Source organism: Oncorhynchus mykiss, chromosome 17 (genome assembly GCF_057628025.1).
Source record: "Oncorhynchus mykiss isolate SJ-2025 chromosome 17, ASM5762802v1, whole genome shotgun sequence".
NCBI lineage: Eukaryota > Metazoa > Chordata > Actinopteri > Salmoniformes > Salmonidae > Oncorhynchus > Oncorhynchus mykiss.
The window spans coordinates 75,464,489-75,485,211 of record NC_143038.1 but is presented as its reverse complement, the minus strand read 5'-3'; the positions used below and the strand labels follow the sequence as shown (position 1 = coordinate 75,485,211).

Sequence of the window (20,723 nt, the reverse complement as noted above, 5' to 3'; positions counted from 1 at the left end):
GTAGAGCTTATTTGATGTCCTTTTGTTTCTTAGTTTGTTTGGGAAATGATTTGTTCCCAGGGGGGAAGGGGAAGGCACCTAGGGAGTGCTTAGGCAAGAGGCCTGTGGGCATACATATACCTGCAGTATATTCACTGTCTAGGCACAATAGGTAAGACCTGGGCGGACCACCTCCTGTATTTTGGTTAGGGCACCAGGTGGTGCTAAATTAGGTAAGTAGTGGGTAGGCAGGTAAGATGGGAGAGGGGGGGCTTTGAGATTTACTTTCTTTGCTTTGGTTCCGTCCAGCCCCTTTTCCCCATAATACCGTGTACAGGAATAAAGTCCTTGTAAAACGGTACCACATTCTGCCTGTTGTCATCCTTACTCACCCCTACAGTCCATACCTCTTTCACTTCACGGAGAGTTGAGTTGTAGCAGGGTGTTGCGTTCCCTCTTCATAGAGGTGTGCCTAACAACTTATAATATCTGAAACTGTATCTAGACTCTTACCTGTATACATGGATGAACGCTTCACGGCAGACCGGAACCCCTTTCATTAAATAAGCTGTCCTGTGCTGTTGTGTCAAGTCACTCCGGTTCACACTGACCGCGTGCAGAAAGTAGTCCGTCACAACTTTCTCCCACTGATCTTTGTCGATAGCGCCTGATAAATTCAGGGCAGCGACGTTATTGAGAGCAGTAGCAACACATTTGCAGTTCTCCATGGCTAATGTTTTTTTATATATTTTGAAAAAAAAAAAAAAACTGCAGTAGAAATGAATACAATTTGATAATGAATCGGGTTGGACATGGCGAGAGGAGATGCTTTTCGGAATGGTCTGCCGTGTAGCATCATTTGTATATAAAATTAACTGCTCGTTATGTGCATTTGTCACATGCGCCGAATACAACAGGTGTTGTACATTACAGTGAAACGCTTACTTACAAGCCCTTAACCAACAAGATGTTATTAAGAAGTTTTCAGATAAAAAAATTAATTAAAAGTTAAATAATTAAACTGCAACCATAAAATAACAATTGAGGCTATATACAGGAGTCGATGTGCGGGGGCACTGGTTGTTGCCGGTCTCAGCCAATCATGGCTAGCGGGAAGGTTCCTATCTTTTTTTTTTTTTTTTTTTGTGGCTAAACCAACTAGGCTCATAATTTAACAAGTTTATTCATATTTACAGATGACATACACATTTGTTAAGGCACATGAAAGATCAAATGTTCCAGAAGGCATTTCTGCCAAAAAAAAAGCATTTGGATAAAGCAAAATAAACGTTAAAATGCCTCATGTGAAGTCGTGACTTGCGACATACGCCTAGTTTCCTGAAACTAGTCACTTTTTTTACATTTATTTTTTATATAGACAGGTGTTTGCCTTCCCAAATCACGTCCAATAAATTGAATTTACCACAGGTGAACTGTGGAAACAGGATGCACCTGAGCTCAATTTAGAGTGTCATAGCAAAGGGTCTGAATACTTACGTAAACAAGGTATTTCTGTCTTTGTAATTTGCAAAAAAATGTCAACCTGTTTTTGTGTGTGTGTGTGTGTGGATATGGAAAAAAAATAGTCATCAAGGCTTTAATGTAACAAAGTGGAAAAAGTCAAGGTGTCTGAATACTTTCTGAATGCATCGTATGTAGTTTTATCCTGGAGCTGTTCTGGTCCATTAATGTTCTGTGTTATGTCATGTTCTGTGTTGGACCCCAGGAAGAGTAGCTTCTGTTTAAGCAACAGCTAATGGGGATCCTAATAAAATAGCCAATACCAAATAGACGTTATAAAACAATGTCTATCAAGCCTTTTCAGAGTGACAGTTATACTATAGTCTAGGATTATGACAAGATAGATATAGATGTTTTTTTTTTTTTTTTTCCGGTTAATTTTGTATTGTGGACAATCATTTTGGTAAAAGCACAGCACATACAGCAAATGTATGCAAGTCGTTCACATCTGAAACAGTCATGAGACACGCTGTCTTCTAGCGTTGTTGTCAGATGAAAACATCTGATCTCCAAACCAGAACAGTTTTACACGTAGTTACTGGTTTTTTTTCTTCAATCCACCCGACAGTGACGATGGGAAAAACCCAGGTAGGATTCTTGAACTCATAAGAAGGAAGCGGTGAATGGGTTGTCTTCACACACTGAGGTCCAAATGGTTCCCTTTATAATACACTACTTTTGACCAGGGCCCACTTGGCTCTTTGACCAGGGCCCACTTGGCTCTTTGACCAGGGCCCACAGGGCTCTTTGACCAGGGCCCATTTGTCTCTTTGACCAGGGCCCACTGGGCTCTTTGACCAGGGCCCATTTGGCTCTTTGACCAGGGCCCACAGGGCTCTTTGACCAGGGCCCATTTGTCTCTTTGACCAGGGCCCACTGGGCTCTTTGACCAGGGCCCACTGGGCTCTTTGACCAGGGCCCATTTGGCTCTTTGACCAGGGCCCACAGGGCTCTTTGACCAGGGCCCACTTGTCTCTTTGACCAGGGCCCACTGGGCTCTTTGACCAGGGCCCATTTGTCTCTTTGACCAGGGCCCATTTGGCTCTTTGACCAGGGCCCACAGGGCTCTTTGACCAGGGCCCATTTGTCTCTTTGACCAGGGCCCACTGGGCTCTTTGACCAGGGCCCACTGTCTCTTTGACCAGGGCCCACTTGGCTCTTTGACCAGGGCCCACTGTCTCTTTGACCAGGGCCCACTTGGCTCTTTGACCAGGGCCCACTTGTCTCTTTGACCAGGGCCCACAGGGCTCTTTGACCAGGGCCCATTTGTCTCTTTGACCAGGGCCCACTGGGCTCTTTGACCAGGGCCCACTGGGCTCTTTGACCAGGGCCCATTTGGCTCTTTGACCAGGGCCCACAGGGCTCTTTGACCAGGGCCCACTTGTCTCTTTGACCAGGGCCCACTTGTCTCTTTGACCAGGGCCCACTGGGCTCTTTGACCAGGGCCCATTTGTCTCTTTGACCAGGGCCCATTTGGCTCTTTGACCAGGGCCCACAGGGCTCTTTGACCAGGGCCCATTTGTCTCTTTGACCAGGGCCCACTGGGCTCTTTGACCAGGGCCCACTGTCTCTTTGACCAGGGCCCACTTGGCTCTTTGACCAGGGCCCACTGTCTCTTTGACCAGGGCCCACTTGGCTCTTTGACCAGGGCCCACTTGTCTCTTTGACCAGGGCCCACTTGTCTCTTTGACCAGGGCCCACTGGGCTCTTTGACCAGGTCCCACTTGTCTCTTTGACCAGGGCCCACTTGGCTCTTTGACCAGGGCCCATTTGTCTCTTTGACCAGGGCCCACTGGGCTCTTTGACCAGGACCCACTGGGCTCTTTGACCAGGGCCCACTTGGCTCTTTGACCAGGGCCCACTTGGCTCTTTGACCAGGGCCCATTTGTCTCTTTGACCAGGGCCCACTGGGCTCTTTGACCAGGGCTCTTTGACCAGGGCCCACTTGGCTCTTTGACCAGGGCCCACTTGGCTCTTTGACCAGGGCCCACTTGTCTCTTTGACCAGGGCCCATTTGTCTCTTTGACCAGGGCCCACTGGGCTCTTTGACCAGGGCCCACTGGGCTCTTTGACCAGGGCCCATGGGGCACATTTTGGGACACAACTTTGTAAGTGCCTGTAGGGCCCTTGTCTTTTCACCCTAGTCAGTGCGTTTGTGGATGGTGATAAAACCAAGGATTTATGACTCAGTGAGGCAGTCTGTGTTCAGCTGCTAAGGAAAGGACGTGTTTATGCTAAAATATCAACGGAATAAACCTTGCTGGCTACAAATGTCATACAAATGTGGGCGGAGGAGTTCTGTTCTCTCTCTGTCTTTGTCTCCATCTCTCTCTCTCTCTCTGTGTGTGTGCGCTCAAGTGTGGACAATCCTTTAGCTTCAGATGTTAGTCTCACTACAAAGTGACTGTACGTTGACATTGCTTTCAACTGATTGTCATTGTGGCTCCATCGAACGCTATATAAAAAAACTTCTATGTAGTACACAGGCCATCATTACGAGAGAGGACGACAGCAAACAGACGGAGAGCAGTATGAAAACGACTTTAAAGGCTGACTAAACATCTGCCTTTGATTGCTTGTATTATAACATGGATTGCACCATGTTTCGCGCTTGGCCTTAGTGCTGTGGTGATGTGGGCTTTGAGAGAGGACGATGCACGATCATCATGTTGTGTGGATTTGACAGTATACTGGCAAGTGGGTTATCCCCCCCCCCCCCCACCCCCCATTCCTGTGGTGTCAGTTTGCTCAATGTAGTTGTTTTTGTCTCCCCCTGTTCCCTCTTATTCCACTCCCCCCCCCCCATTCTCCCTCGACTCTCCCCTCCTACAGCATTGCAGTGGTTGCGGGGAGCTCGCCCCCCTGGACAGTCCTGTGGTGTATGCAGAGTGGGCGGGCTACGACAAGCAGTGGCACCCGACCTGCTTCGTGTGTTCAGAGTGTGGAGAGGCTCTGGTGGATCTTGTGTACTACTGGAGGGAGGGAGAGCTGCTCTGTGGAAGACACTACTGCCAGAGGACCAGACCACGCTGTTCGGGATGTGATGAGGTGAGGGGGGGGGGGGGGAACGGAGAGGAAGGGGGGCAGGAGGGGGGCGGAGTAGGGTACTCTGTGGAAGACACTACTGCCAGAGGACCAGACCACGCTGTTCGGGATGTGATGAGGTGAGGGGGGGGGGGGGGACGGAGAGGAAGGGGGGCAGGAGGGGGGCGGAGTAGGGTACTCTGTGGAAGATGGTACTGCCAGAGGACCAGAACACGCTGTTCAGGGTCTGACGAGGTGAGGGGAGACTCATGGAAATAGGATGAACATTATTGTCCCAACGGGAAAATTGTCTTTGAGACACAGAACTGCTGTATACAAAATAGACTCTGTACAGTCGTGGCCAAAAGTTTTGAAGATGACACAAATATGTTTTTTCACAAAGTTTGCTGCTTCAGTGTCTTTAGATATCTTTGTCAGAAGTTACTACGGAACTATGAAGTATAATAACAAGCATTTTCTAAGTGTCAAATGCTTTTATTGACGATTACATGAAGTTGATACAAAGAGTCAATATTTGCAGTGTTGACCCTTCTTTTTTAAGACCTCTGCAATTCGCCCTGGCATGCTGTCAATTAACTTCTGGGCCACATCCTGACTGATGGCAGCCCATTCTTGAATTTGTGGGTTCTTGTTTGTTCACCCACCTAAGGTCTGGGGAGTTTCCTGGCCATGGAACCAAAATATTGATGTTTTGTTCCCCGAGCCACTTAGTTATCACTTTGCCTTATGGCAAGGTGCTCCATCATGCTGGAAAAGGCATTGTTCATCACCAAACTGTTCCTGGATGGTTGGGAGAAGTTGCTCTCGGAGGATGTGTTAGTGCCATTCTTTATTCATGGCTGTGTTCTTAGGTAGAATTGTGAGTGAGCACACTCCCTTGGCTGAGAAGCAACCCCACACATTAATGGCCTCAGGATGCTTTACTGTTGGCATGACACAAGACTGATGGTAGCACTCACCTTGTCTTCTCCGGACAAGCTTTTTTTCTGGATGCCCCAAACAATCGGAAAGGGGATTCATCAGAGAAAATGACTTTACCCCAGTCCTCAGCAGTCCAATCCCTATACCTTATGCAGAATATCAGTCTGCCCCTGATGTTTTTCCTGGAGAGAAGTGGCTTCTTTGCTGCCCTTCTTGACACCAGGCCATCCTCCTAAAGTATTTGCCTCACTGTGTGTGCAGATGCACTCACACCTGCCTGCTGCCATTCCTGAGCAAGCTCTGTACTGGTGGTGCCCCTAAATAAACCATTTATCTGATCATCAAGAACTTCAAGGAGAGCGGTTCAATTGTTGTGAAGAAGGCTTCAGGGCGCCCAAGAAAGTCCAGCAAGCACCAGGACCGGCTCCTAAAGTTGATTCAGCTGCGGGATCGGTGCAATCTTACTGGCAGCAATATCCTTGCCTGTGAAGCCCTTTTTGTGCAAAGCAATGATGATGGCACATGTTCCTTGCAGGTAACCATGGTTGACAGAGGAAGAACAATGATTCCAAGCACTACCCTCCTTTTGAAGCTTCCAGTCTGTTATTTGAACTCAATCAGCTTGACAGAGTGATCTCCAGCCTTGTCCTCGTCAACACTCACATCTGTGTTAACGAGAGAACCACTGACATGATGTCAGCTGGTCCTTTTGTGGCAGGGCTGAAATGCAGTGGAAATGTTTTTTGGGGGATTCAGTTCATTTGCATGGCGAAGAGGGACTTTGCAATGAATTGCAATTCATCTGATCACTCTTCATAACATTCTGGAGGATATGCAAATTGCCATCATACAAACTGAGGCAGCAGACTTTGAAAATGTATATTTGTTTCATTCTCAACGTTTGGGCACGACTGTACATTACACACTAGACAAAATACATTAATTGAATGAGGGATCCCAGTGCTATTCATTCTGATTCTATGGGAGACGACCGCAGAAACTGCATCTCTGCAGTCCAGAAACTGCATCTCTGCAGTCCAGAAACTGCATCTCTGCAGTCCAGAAACGGCATCTCTGCAGTCCAGAAACGGCATCTCTGCAGTCCAGAAACGGCATCTCTGCAGTCCAGAAACGGCATCTCTGCAGTCCAGAAACGGCATCTCTGCAGTCCAGAAACGGCATCTCTGCAGTCCAGAAACGGCATCTCTGCAGTCCAGAAACGGCATCTCTGCAGTCCAGAAACGGCATCTCTGCAGTCCAGAAACGGCATCTCTGCAGCCCAGAAACGGCATCTCTGCAGTCAGATGCAGTATTTTGATCTGTTTTTTTGGTTCCCTAGAGAAACATTTGATCCAATAAAGAACCCTTAGGATGTGTGTATCTTTTCTCCTCTGGTTTGCAGCTGATCTTCTGTGAGGACTACAAGAAGGGGGGAGATGGCCAGGCGTGGCACCAGGACCATTACTGCTGCTGGCGGTGTGGCCAGAGTCTTGACAGCCCCTGTTCCTGTCCCCAAACACCCAGCCCCAAGCCTGTTTAGGCCCTCCACCACCCAGCCGTAACCAAGACCGCTTCTGACAGTTCCTGTCCCCAAACACCAAGACCAGTTTGACAGGCCCATGCTCTTTACACCAAACACCAAGACTGGTTTAAACTCCCCCTTTACCCACCCACCAGCAAAGCCATTACACCAAGGCTGGCCATCTTCTAGAGATAAAATCACATAATATGTATATGATAATGATGTCACTGAGCTAACCCTTCTCTCGGGGACCTACAGTACCCCTGCAGGATTTCCATTAATTTCCTTTTAAACCTTTAATAAAGTCCTCAGTGATTGGTTGTGAACTAAGGGCTCTTCCTTAGAGGCTGAAACGCATACATGACTAGTCATGGGTGCCATGTTAGAATGCAGTAACTAGCTTATATTGGCTAAGTATCAGGTAGTCATTAGGAAGGGCTGTCTCGGGAGGTTCACCACTATACATTATCCAGAAATACACTATATATATACAAATGTATGTGGACACCCCATTCAAATGAGTGGATTCGGCTATTTCAGCCACACCCATTGCTGACAGGTGTATAAGCACACAGCTATGCAATCTCCATAGACAAACATTGGCAGTAGAATCACCTTACTGAAGAGCTCAGTGACTTTCAATGTGGCAATGTCATAAGATGCCACCTTTCCAACAAGTTAGTTTGTAAAGTTTCTGCCCTGCTAAAGCAGGTCAATTGTAAGTGCTGTTATTGTGAAGTGTAAATGTCTAGGAGCAGAAACGGCTCAACCGCGAAGTGGTAGGCCACAAGCTCACAGAACAGGACCTCTGAAAATCGTCTGTCCTTGGTTGCTACACTCACTACCGAGTTCCAAACTGCCTCTTGTAGCAACGTCAGCACAATAACTGTTCGTCGGGAGCTTCATGAAATGGGTTTCCATGGCCGAGCAGCCGCACACAAGCATCACCATGAGCAATGCCAAGGGTCAGCTGTAGTGGTGTAAAGCTCACTGCCTTTGGACCCTGGAGCAATGGAAATGTGTTCTCTGGAGTGATGAATCACACTTCACCATCTGGCAGTCAGACGGACGAATCTGGGTTTGGCGGAAGCCAGGAGAACGCTACCTGCCCGAATGCATAGTGCCAACTGTGTAGTCTGGGGTTGTTTTTCATGGTTCAAGCTTGGCCCCTAAATTTCGGGGAAGGGAAATCTAAATGCTACAGCATACAATGACATTCTAGATTCTGTTCTTCCTTTGATAACAGTTTGGGGAAGGCCCTTTCCTGTTTCAGCATGACAATGCCCAGTGCACAAAGCAAGGTCCATACAGAAATGGTTTGTTGAGATCGTGAGGAAGAACTTGACTGGCCTGCACAGAGCCCTGACCTCAACCCCATCAATCTCCTTTGGGGTGAATTGGAACAAGCCAGGTCTAATTGTCCAACATCAGTGGCCGACCTCACTAATGCTCTTATGGCTGAATGGAAGCAAGTCTCCACAGCATTGTTCCAACATCTAGTGGAAAGCCTTTCCAGAAGAGTGGAGGCTGTTATAGCAGCAATGTTCCAACATCTAGTGGAAAGCCTTCCCAGAAGGGTGGAGGCTGTTATAGCAGTAAATGGGGGGGACAAACTCCATATTAATGCTCATGATTTTGGAATGAGATGTTTGACGAGCAGGTGTCCACATACTTCTGGTAGTGTTTCCTTCTTATGTGTGCTCTTCTCAGTGAGCCTCCGTCTATTGCACTCTAATACTTTATGCACTGACTCAATGATTATCATCAACAGTCTCCACCTCCCTCATATTGCAGCAGGGTGGAAAATGTACCCAATGTTCATACTTGAGTAGAAGTGAAGATGCCTTAATAGAAAATGACTCAAGTAAACGTGAAAGTCATTCAATAAAATACTACTTGAATAAAAGTATTTGGGTTTTAAATATACTTAAGTATCACAGGTAAATGTAATTTATAAAATATACTTAAGTATCAAAAGTATAAATCATTTCAAATTCCTTATATAAAGCAGACCAGATGTTTTCTTGTTTAATTACAGAGAGCCAGGGGCAAACTCCAACATTCAGACATAATTTACAAAGGAAGCATTTGTGTTTAGTGATGTTCTCCTCCACATCAGAGGCAGTAGGGATGACGAGGGATGTTCTCTGTTTAGTGAGTCCTCCAGATCAGAGGCAGTAGGGAGGACCAGGGATGTTCTCCGTTTAGTGAGTCCTCCAGATCAGAGGCAGTAGGGATGACCAGGGATGTTCTCTGTTTAGTGAGTCCTCCAGATCAGAGGCAGTAGGGATGACCAGGGATGTTCTCTGTTTAGTGAGTCCTCCAGATCAGAGGCAGTAGGGATGACCAGGCATGTTCTCTGTTTAGTTAGTCCTCCAGATCAGAGGCAGTAGGGATGACCAGGCATGTTCTCTGTTTAGTGAGTCCTCCAGATCAGAGGCAGTAGGGATGACCATGGATGTTCTCTGTTTAGTGAGTCCTCCAGATCAGAGGCAGTAGGGATGACCAGGCATGTTCTCTGTTTAGTGAGTCCTCCAGATCAGAGGCAGTAGGGATGACCAGGGATGTTCTCTGTTTAGTGAGTCCTCCAGATCAGAGGCAGTAGGGATGACCAGGCATGTTCTCTGTTTAGTGAGTCCTCCAGATCAGAGGCAGTAGGGATGACCAGGCATGTTCTCTGTTTAGTTAGTCCTCCAGATCAGAGGCAGTAGGGATGACCAGGCATGTTCTCTGTTTAGTTAGTCCTCCAGATCAGAGGCAGTAGCGATAGCCAGGGATGTTCTCTGTTTAGTGAGTCCTCCAGATCAGAGGCAGTAGGGATGACCAGGGATGTTCTCTGTTTAGTGAGTCCTCCAGATCAGAGGCAGTAGGGATGACCAGGGATGTTCTCTGTTTAGTGAGTCCTCCAGATCAGAGGCAGTAGAGGATGACCAGGGATGTTCTCTGTTTAGTGAGTCCTCCAGATCAGAGGCAGTAGGGATGACCAGGCATGTTCTCTGTTTAGTGAGTCCTCCAGATCAGAGGCAGTAGGGATGACCAGGCATGTTCTCTGTTTAGTGAGTCCTCCAGATCAGAGGCAGTAGGGATGACCAGGCATGTTCTCTGTTTAGTGAGTCCTCCAGATCAGAGGCAGTAGGGATGACCAGGGATGTTCTCTGTTTAGTGAGTCCTCCAGATCAGAGGCAGTAGGGATGACCAGGCATGTTCTCTGTTTAGTGAGTCCTCCAGATCAGAGGCAGTAGGGATGACCAGGGATGTTCTCTGTTTAGTGAGTCCTCCAGATCAGAGGCAGTAGGGATGACCAGGGATGTTCTCTGTTTAGTTAGTCCTCCAGATCAGAGGCAGTAGGGATGACCAGGGATGTTCTCTGTTTAGTTAGTCCTCCAGATCAGAGGCAGTAGGGATGACCAGGCATGTTCTCTTGATGATTGTGCGAAATAGAACATTTTCCTGTCCAGCTCAGCATTCAAAATGTAACGAGGACGTTTGGGTGTCAGGGGAAAATGTATGGAGTAAAAATTACATAATTTTACTTCACTACATTCCTAAAGAAAACAATGTAATTAAACAAAATATAACTAGGCAAGTCCAGTTAAGAACAAATTCTTATTTACAATGACGGCCTGTCCTGTAGTCCTGTTCTGAAGTCCTGGAGTCCTGTTCTGAAGTCCTGGAGTCCTGTTATGAAGTCCTGGAGTCCTGTCCTGGAGTCCTGTCCTGAAGTCCTTATTGGACCAGATTCACTACCCAGAGCATTGGATAAAAGTAGTGCACTATACACTGAGTATACGAAACATTAGGAACACTCAGGCCTGCTGTCTGTCTCCTATTCACATTGGGTTTGTCTGTCACAGTTGTAGATAAAAATGTATTTCTGCCTCTCAGTCATGAGGTTGTCCATTGTGTATGTTTATGACATGATGAAACCATTTTAAGAAGATGACAATGTTAGAGAAATAAAATGTTATTTTTTGTAGAGCACCCTCCACTCTCGTGTAGTTTTACTTCCTTTTATAATGGTCCTAATGATCATTACAGTCCAGAGATGAAAGAAGGTCATTAGCCTGATGTGGGTCTATTTTAAAGATCAAAGACACTTCCTCTCTGGTTCAGAAGTTAGTAAGTCTTGCCAGAGATGGTCTAAAATGTTCTAACAGGCTTTGTCTCGCTTGCCCTCTCATGTGCCTACGTTACACACACACACACACACACACACACACACACACACACACACACACACACAGCGGTTGTGGGTAGAGAATATAGAGTAGTTAGTAGACCTGGGATGACATAGACCTGGGATGATGTAGAGTAGTTAGTAGACCTGGGATGACGTAGACCTGGGATGATGTAGTTAGACCTGGGATGATGTAGACCTGGGATGATGTAGTGCGTAGACCTGGGATGATGTAGTGAGTAGACCTGGGATGATGTAGAGTAGTTGGTTAAACCTGGGATGACGTAGACCTGGGATGATGTAGAGTAGTTAGTAGACCTGGGATGATGTAGTTAGTTAGACTTGGGATGACGTAGACGTGGGATGATGTAGTTAGTTAGACCTGGGATGACGTAGACGTGGGATGATGTAGTTAGTTAGACCTGGGATGACGTAGACCTGGGATGATGCAGTTAGTTAGACCTGGGATGATGCAGTTAGTTAGACCTGGGATGACGTAGACCTGGGATGATGTAGAGTAGTTAGTAGACCTTGGATGATGTAGAGTAGTTAGTAGACCTGGGTTGATGTAGAGTAGTTAGTAGACCTAGGATGATGTAGTTAGTTAGACCTTGGATGACGTAGACGTGGGATGATGCAGTTAGTTAGACCTGGGATGACGTAGACCTGGGATGATGTAGAGTAGTTAGTAGACCTGGGATGATGTAGAGTAGTTAGTAGACCTGGGATGATGTAGACCTGGGATGATGTAGATTAGTTAATAGATCTGGGATGATGTAGTTAGTTAGACCTGGGATGACGTAGACCTGGGATGATGTAGAGTAGGTAGTAGACCTGGGATGATGTAGAGTAGGTAGTAGACCTGGGATGATGTAGAGTAGTTAATAGATCTGGGATGATGTAGTTAGTTAGACCTGGGATGATGTAGAGTAGTGAGTTAGACCTGGGATGACGTAGACCTGGGATGATGTAGAGTAGTTAGTAGACCTGGGATGATGTAGAGTAGTTAGTAGACCTGGGATGATGTAGAGTAGTTAATAGATCTGGGATGATGTAGTTAGTTAGACCTGGGATGACGTAGACGTGGGATGATGTAGTTAGTTAGACCTGGGATGACGTAGACGTGGGATGATGTAGTTAGTTAGACCTGGGATGACGTAGACCTGGGATGATGCAGTTAGTTAGACCTGGGATGACGTAGACCTGGGATGATGTAGAGTAGTTAGTAGACCTGGGATGATGTAGAGTAGTTAGTAGACCTGGGATGATGTAGTTAGTTAGACCTTGGATGACGTAGACGTGGGATGATGCAGTTAGTTAGACCTGGGATGACGGAGACCTGGGATGATATAGAGTAGTTAGTAGACCTGGGATGATGTAGAGTAGTTAGTAGACCTGGGATGATGTAGAGTAGTTAGTAGACCTGGGATGATGTAGACCTGGGATGATGTAGAGTAGTTAGTAGACCTGGGATGATGTAGACCTGGGATGATGTAGAGTAGTTAGTAGACCTGGACTGTGTCCCAAATGGCACCCTGTTCCCTTTAGACGGCTCTAAAGTAGTGCTCTATATAGGGAATAGGGTGCCAGCCCTGGTGTAAAGTAGTGCTCTATATAGGGAATAGGGTGCCAGCCCTGGTGTAAAGTAGTGCACTATGTAGGGAATAGAGTGCCAGCCCTGGTCTAAAGTAGTGCACTATGTAGGGAATAGGGTGCCAGCCCTGGTCTAAAGTAGTGCACTATGTAGGGAATAGGGTGCCAGCCCTGGTGTAAAGTAGTGCGCTACGTAGGGAATAGGGTGCCAGCCCTGCTCTAAAGTAGTGCACTATATAGGGAATAGGGTGCCAGCCCTGGTCTAAAGTAGTGCACTATATAGGGAATAGGGTGCCAGCCCTGATCTAGTGTAGTGCACTATATAGGGAATAGGGTGCCAGCCCTGGTCTAACGTACTGCACTATATAGGGAATAGGGTGCCAGCCCTGCTCTAAAGTAGTGCACTATATAGGGAATAGGGTGCCAGCCCTGGTCTAAAGTAGTGCACTATATAGGGAATAGGGTGCCAGCCCTGATCTAGTGTAGTGCACTATATAGGGAATAGGGTGCCAGCCCTGGTCTAACGTACTGCACTATATAGGGAATAGGGTGCCAGCCCTGGTCTAACGTAGTGCACTATATAGGGAATAGGGTGCCGTTTGGGAACCAGATTTTTGTTCATAAAACTGGAATTAAGTGGTAGACACCTGGAATTCCCCAAAGCAGAATATTTTTTTTTAAATACACATTTTTAATAAATTCTCCAGTTTTTATTTCTTTGTTATTTGACTACTCTATTAGGTTTTAGGATCATAATATGTTCAGATTTTTTTTCTCCAGGAGTGTTCGTGTGGATATGGACTAAAACGAACAACTGTGTCTTGGATGGGCTTCTGCTTTCAGAAATGCTTCTGACATGTAATAGTAGTATAATTAAAGTGATCTAAAGCAGTTTTTGTTGAAACTTTAGTTCTATGGTTAGTTATCTTGTTAGATAAGAAAGTTAATATGTTGTGGTGTTTGTTTTAAAACAGTAGGTGACTGTGAGCTCTTTTTTTGCAATTTGACAATGAGTACGTTTACATGCACACTAATTGTTACGGTGAGTGAATGAGGACCCAAAAGCGAATTAACTTAAACAGAGCTTCTTTAATAACCAAACATAGGTAGGCTCAGATAGACCGGCAGATTCCGACAGGACAGGACAAGGTTACAGCAAACATAACGATAGTCTGGTTCAGGCATGAAACACAACAAACAAGAATCCGACAAGGACAGGAACAGAAACAGAGAGAGATATAGGGACCTAATCAGAGGGAAAAAGGGAACAGGTGGGAAACGGGGTGAATGGGTAGTCAGAGGAGACAAGGAACAGCTGGGGGAAAGCGGGGGAGAAAAGGTAACCTAACAACGACCAGCAGAGGGAGACAGGGTGAAGGGAAAGGACAGAGACAAGACACAACATGACAGTACATGACAGTACCCCCCCACTCACCGAGCGCCTCCTGGCGCACTCGAGGAGGAAACCTGGCGGCAACGGAGGAAATCCTCGATCAGCGCACGGTCCAGCACGTCCCGAGAGGGAACCCAACTCCTCTCCTCAGGACCGTACCCCTCCCAATCTACGAGGTACTGGTGACCACGGCCCCGAGGACGCATGTCCAAAATCCTGCGGACCCTGTAGATGGGTGCGCCCTCGACAAGGATGGGGGGGGGGGAAGACGAGCGGGGGCGCGAAGAACGGGCTTGATACAGGAGACATGGAAGACCGGGTGGACGCGACGAAGGTATCGCGGAAGAAGAAGTCGAACTGCGACAGGATTAATGACCCGAGAAATACGGAACGGACCAATGAACCGCGGGGTCAACTTGCGAGAAGCCGTCTTAAGGGGAAGGTTCTGAGTGGAGAGCCAAACTCTCTGACCGCGACAATATCTAGGACTCTTAGTTCTACGCTTATTAGCAGCCCTCACAGTCTGCGTCCTATAACGGCAAAGTGCAGACCTGACCCTCTTCCAGGTGCGCTCGCAACGTTGGACAAAAGCCTGAGCGGAGGGGACGCTGGACTCGGCGAACTGAGATGAGAACAGCGGAGGCTGGTACCCGAGGCTACTCTGAAAAGGAGATAGCCCGGTCGCAGACGAAGGAAGCGAGTTGTGGGCGTATTCTGCCCAGGGGAGCTGTTCTGACCAAGACGCAGGGTTGCGAAAAGAAAGACTGCGTAAGATGCGACCAATAGTCTGATTGGCCCGTTCTGCTTGACCGTTAGACTGGGGGTGAAAGCCGGAAGAGAGACTGACGGAAGCCCCAATCAAACGGCAAAACTCCCTCCAAAATTGAGACGTGAATTGCGGACCTCTGTCCGAAACGACGTCTGACGGAAGGCCATGAATTCTGAAAACATTCTCGATGATGATTTGTGCCGTCTCTTTAGCAGAAGGAAGCTTAGCAAGGGGAATGAAATGAGCCGCCTTAGAGAACCTATCGACAACCGTAAGAATAACAGTCTTCCCCGCTGACGAAGGCAGTCCGGTGACAAAATCTAAGGCGATGTGAGACCATGGTCGAGAGGGAATGGGAAGCGGCCTGAGACGGCCGGCAGGAGGAGAGTTACCGGACTTAGTCTGCGCGCAGACCGAACAAGCAGCCACGAAACGACGCGTGTCATGCTCCCGGGTGGGCCACCAAAAACGCTGGCGAATGGAAGCAAGCGTACCCCGAACGCCAGGGTGGCCGGCTAACTTGGCAGAGTGAGCCCACTGAAGAACGGCCAGACGAGTAGGAACGGGAACGAAAAGAAGGTTCCTAGGACAAGCGCGCGGCGACGGAGTGTGAGTGAGCGCTTGCTTTACCTGCCTCTCAATTCCCCAGACAGTCAACCCGACAACACGCCCCTCAGGGAGAATCCCCTCGGGGTCAGTGGAGGCTACTGAAGAACTGAAGAGACGAGATAAAGCATCAGGCTTGGTGTTCTTAGAGCCCGGACGATAAGAAATCACGAACTCGAAACGAGCGAAAAACAGCGCCCAACGCGCCTGACGCGCATTAAGTCGTTTGGCAGAACGGATGTACTCAAGGTTCCTATGGTCAGTCCAAACGACAAAAGGAACGGTCGCCCCCTCCAACCACTGTCGCCATTCGCCTAGGGCTAACCGGATGGCGAGCAGTTCGCGGTTTCCCACATCATAGTTACGTTCCGACGGCGACAGGCGATGAGAAAAATACGCGCATGGGTGGACCTTGTCGTCAGAGAGGGAGCGCTGAGAAAGAATGGCTCCCACGCCCACCTCTGACGCGTCAACCTCGACAACGAACTGTCTAGAGACGTCAGGTGTAACAAGGATAGGAGCGGATGTAAAACGATTCTTGAGGAGATCAAAAGCTCCCTGGGCGGAAACGGACCACTTAAAGCACGTCTTGACAGAAGTAAGGGCTGTGAGAGGAGCTGCCACCTGACCGAAATTACGGATGAAACGACGATAGAAGTTCGCGAAGCCGAGAAAGCGCTGCAGCTCGATGCGTGACTTAGGGGCGGGCCAATCAATGACAGCTTGGACCTTAGCGGGATCCATCTTAATGCCTTCAGCGGAAATAACAGAACCGAGAAATGTGACGGAGGAGGCATGAAAAGTGCACTTCTCAGCCTTCACAAAAAGGCAATTCTCTAAAAGGCGCTGGAGGACACGTCGAACGTGCTGAACATGAATCTGGAGTGACGGTGAAAAAATCAGGATATCGTCAAGGTAAACGAAAACAAAGATGTTCAGCATGTCTCTCAGGACATCATTGACTAATGCCTGAAAGACAGCTGGAGCGTTAGCGAGGCCGAAAGGAAGAACCCGGTATTCAAAGTGCCCTAACGGAGTGTTAAACGCCGTCTTCCACTCGTCCCCCTCCCTGATGCGCACGAGATGGTAAGCGTTACGAAGGTCCAACTTAGTGAAAAACCTGGCTCCCTGCAGGATCTCGAAGGCTGAAGACATAAGAGGAAGCGGATAACGATTCTTCACTGTTATGTCATTCAGCCCTCGATAATCTATGCAGGGGCGCAGAGACCTGTCCTTCTTCTTGACAAAAAAAAAACCCGCTCCGGCGGGAGAGGAGGAGGGGACTATGGTACCGGCGTCAAGAGCTACAGACAAATAATCCTCGAGAGCCTTACGTTCGGGAGCCGACAGAGAGTATAGTCTACCCCGGGGGGGAGTGGTTCCCGGAAGGAGATCAATACTACAATCATACGACCGGTGTGGAGGAAGAGAGGTGGCCCTGGACCGACTGAACACCGTGCGCAGATCGTGATATTCCTCCGGCACCCCTGTCAAATCACCAGGCTCCTCCTGTGAAGAAGAGACAGAGGAAACAGGAGGGATAGCAGACATTAAACATTTCACATGACAAGAGACGTTCCAGGAGAGGATAGAATTACTAGACCAATTAATGGAAGGATTATGACAAACTAGCCAGGGATGGCCCAAAACAACAGGTGTAAAAGGTGAACGAAAAATTAAAAAAGAAATGGTTTCGCTATGATTACCAGAAACAGTGAGGGTTAAAGGTAGCGTCTCACGCTGAATCCTGGGGAGAGGACTACCATCCAGGGCGAACAAGGCCGTGGACTCCCTTAACTGTCTGAGAGGAATGTCATGTTCCCGAGCCCAGGTCTCGTCCATAAAACAGCCCTCCGCCCCAGAGTCTATTAAGGCACTGCAGGAAGCTGACGAACCGGTCCAGCGTAGATGGACCGACAAGGTAGTGCAGGATCTTGAAGGAGAGACAGGAGTAGTAGCGCTCACCAGTAGCCCTCCGCTTACTGATGAGCTCTGGCTTTTACTGGACATGAAGTGACAAAATGACCAGCAGAACCGCAATAGAGACAGAGGCGGTTGGTGATTCTCCGTTCCCTCTCCTTAGTCGAGATGCGGATACCTCCCAGCTGCATAGGCTCAGCTCCCGAGCCGGCAGAGGAAGATGGTAGTGATGCGGAGAGGGGGGCAACGGAGAGCGCGAGCTCCTTTCCACGAGCTCGGTGACGAAGATCAACCCGTCGCTCAATGCGAATAGCGAGTTCAATCAAGGAATCCACGCTGGAAGGAACCTCCCGGGAGAGAATCTCATCCTTTACCTCTGCGCGGAGACCCTCCAGAAGACGAGCGAGCAAGGCCGGCTCGTTCCAGCCACTGGAGGCAGCAAGAGTGCGAAACTCAATAGAGTAGTCTGTTATGGATCGATTGCCTTGACATAGGGAAGACAGGGCCCTGGAAGCCTCCTCCCCAAAAACAGATCGATCAAAAACCCGTATCATCTCCTCCTTAAAGTCCTGATACTGGTTAGTACACTCAGCCCTTGCCTCCCAGATTGCCGTGCCCCACTCACGAGCCCGTCCAGTAAGGAGAGATATGACGTAGGCGACACGAGCAGTGCTCCTGGCGTAAGTGTTGGGCTGGAGAGAAAACACAATATCACACTGGGTGAGGAACGAGCGGCATTCAGTGGGCTCCCCAGAGTAACACGGCGGGTTATTGATTCTGGGCTCCGGAGATTCGAAAGCCCTGGAAGTGGCCGGTGGATCGAGGCGGAGATGGTGAACCTGTTCTGTGAGGTTGGAGACTTGGGTGGCCAGGGTCTCAACGGCATGTCGAGCAGCAGACAATTCCTGCTCGTGTCTGCCTAGCATCGCTCCCTGGATCTCGACGGCTGAGTGGAGAGGATCCGAAGTCGCTGGGTCCATTCTTGGTCGGATTCTTCTGTTACGGTGAGTGAATGAGGACCCAAAAGCGAATTAACTTAAACAGAGCTTCTTTAATAACCAAACATAGGTAGGCTCAGATAGACCGGCAGATTCCGACAGGACAGGACAAGGTTACAGCAAACATAACGATAGTCTGGTTCAGGCATGAAACACAACAAACAAGAATCCGACAAGGACAGGAACAGAAACAGAGAGAGATATAGGGACCTAATCAGAGGGAAAAAGGGAACAGGTGGGAAACGGGGTGAATGGGTAGTCAGAGGAGACAAGGAACAGCTGGGGGAAAGCGGGGGAGAAAAGGTAACCTAACAACGACCAGCAGAGGGAGACAGGGTGAAGGGAAAGGACAGAGACAAGACACAACATGACAGTACATGACACTAATAATCTGATATTAAATTGATTATGGTAGAAGGCAGAGTATGGCGTTAGTCATGTAAACGCCTTTATTCTGCTTGTCTTAATTAATCAGCGTCAAAATCGAAGTAAGCAATACACCGATTTAAAAAAAACACCTGGTTTTCTGAACAATCTTTCAAATTGTTAATACAAGTAAACTGTTTAAATCGGAGTTCCACGGGTGTATTGGAGCGGCACGTGTGCCAGCATCAGCAACGCAAGCCTCCCTCTGTATGTGCCAGTAAAGTCTGTGAGTGAAGTGAGTTGGTGAAAAACTGAATGTACATGTTTTTATAAATAGTTATCGCATACAAACTTTTCATATGTCCCGAACTCGGAATCAAATAGTCACATTGTCACTGTGGTGTAACGTTTTATTCTGATTGGACTTTTGATAAATGCAGAAAATTGACAATCAGTAGACTGATTGCAGATATCTTTCTTCTTGCAAAGCATGTAAAAGTTTTTAAAACGATTTATATTAACCTGATTCTCCCAAATAATAATGTCATTATTGTTTGCATGTGATCGTGCTCAATATTTGCCTTGTAGAAGTACATTTTGTTATTTTTTTTTCATGTACTTTCTTCTTACCTCTCTACATATAGTAAGTATAGTTTCTCTTGGTTTGTATTTTTATTATAGATACTATAATAAAAGTATTTTGATCCCGTCTTTATGTTTGATTTGATTTTCTTGGTGTTATAAATGTCAATGTGTCAGAATACAGTCTTATTGGTCAGAGTTTTTATTCATTGTTCCACAAACGTTCATTGTTCACACACACACAGAATTAAACATCAATCCTTAGAGCTATATAAAAGGTCATATACAGTAAAATGCCATCTGAGCTGGTTTAGAACCAGACAATCTACATTGTGCAAAGGATAGGGAATAAATCCATGGTGGAGTCCAGTACACAGTAGCTCATCTCTTCAGTCTCTTGGGGGGGGGCTCTTCAGTCTCCTTGGGGGGGCTCTTCAGTCTCCTGGGGGGGGGGGCTCTTCAGTCTCCTGGGGGGGGCTCTTCAGTCTCTTGGGGGGGCTCTTCAGTCTCTTGGGGGGGCTCTTCAGTCTCCTGGGGGGGGGGGCTCTTCAGTCTCCTGGGGGGGGGGGGCTCTTCAGTCTCCTGGGGGGGGCTCTTCAGTCTCCTGGGGGGGGGGGGGGGGGGCTCTTCAGTCTCCTGGGGGGGGGGGCTCTTCAGTCTCCTGGGGGGGGGGCTCTTCAGTCTCCTGGGGGGGGGGCTCTTCAGTCTCCTGGGGGGGGGGCTCTTCAGTCTCCTGGGGGGGGGCTCTTCAGTCTCCTGGGGGGGGCTCTACAGTCTCCTGGGGGGGGGCTCTTCAGTCTCCTGGGGGGGGGGGCTCTTCAGTCTCCTGTGGGGGGGGGGCTCTTCAGTCTCCTGTGGGGGGGGGGGGCTCTTCAGTCTCCTGGGGGGATCACCGTTGTCGGTGATCAGGCCTACCACTGTTGTGTTGTCTGCAAACTTAATGATGGTGTTGGAGTCGTGCCTGGCCGTGCAGTCATTAGTAAACAGGGAGTACAGGAGGGGAATGAGAACTCACCCCTGAGTGGCCCTGTGTTGAGGATTAGCATGGCATATGTGTTGTTACCTAGCCTTACCACCTGGGGGCGGCCCGTCAGGATGCCCAGGATCCAGTTGCAGAGGGAGGTGTTTAGTCCCAGGGTCCTTTGAGGGCACTATGGTGTTGAATGCTGAGCTGTAGTCAATGAATGTTCCTTTTGTCCAGTTGGGAAAGGGCAGTGTGGAGTGCAATAGAGATTGCATCATCTTTGGATCTGTTGGGGCGGTATGCAAAGTGGAGTGGGTCTAGGGTTTCTGGGATAATGGTGTTGATGTGAGCCATGACCAGCCTTTCA

At 48.2% G+C, this 20,723-nt stretch overlaps 1 protein-coding gene across 3 annotated transcripts in view; it reads left to right on the top strand.

Annotated features, from left to right (window-relative positions):
• The window catches only part of LOC110494829 (LIM and cysteine-rich domains protein 1), a 32,632-nt gene extending 25,318 nt beyond the window's left edge, over positions 1-7,314 (top strand). For 2 of the 3 annotated variants that reach the window (XM_090206499.1, XM_036950954.2), the window contains exons 7-8: positions 4,333-4,548; positions 6,869-7,314. In XM_090206499.1, the coding sequence (XP_090062625.1) occupies positions 4,333-4,548; positions 6,869-7,006 (354 nt within the window). In that variant the 3' untranslated portion in view covers positions 7,007-7,314. Of the gene's footprint in view, positions 1-4,332; positions 4,665-6,868 lie in introns of all 3 variants that reach the window. The other variant, XM_090206500.1, reaches the window with a different exon arrangement.
• Positions 7,315-20,723: the final 13,409 nt, after the last annotated feature.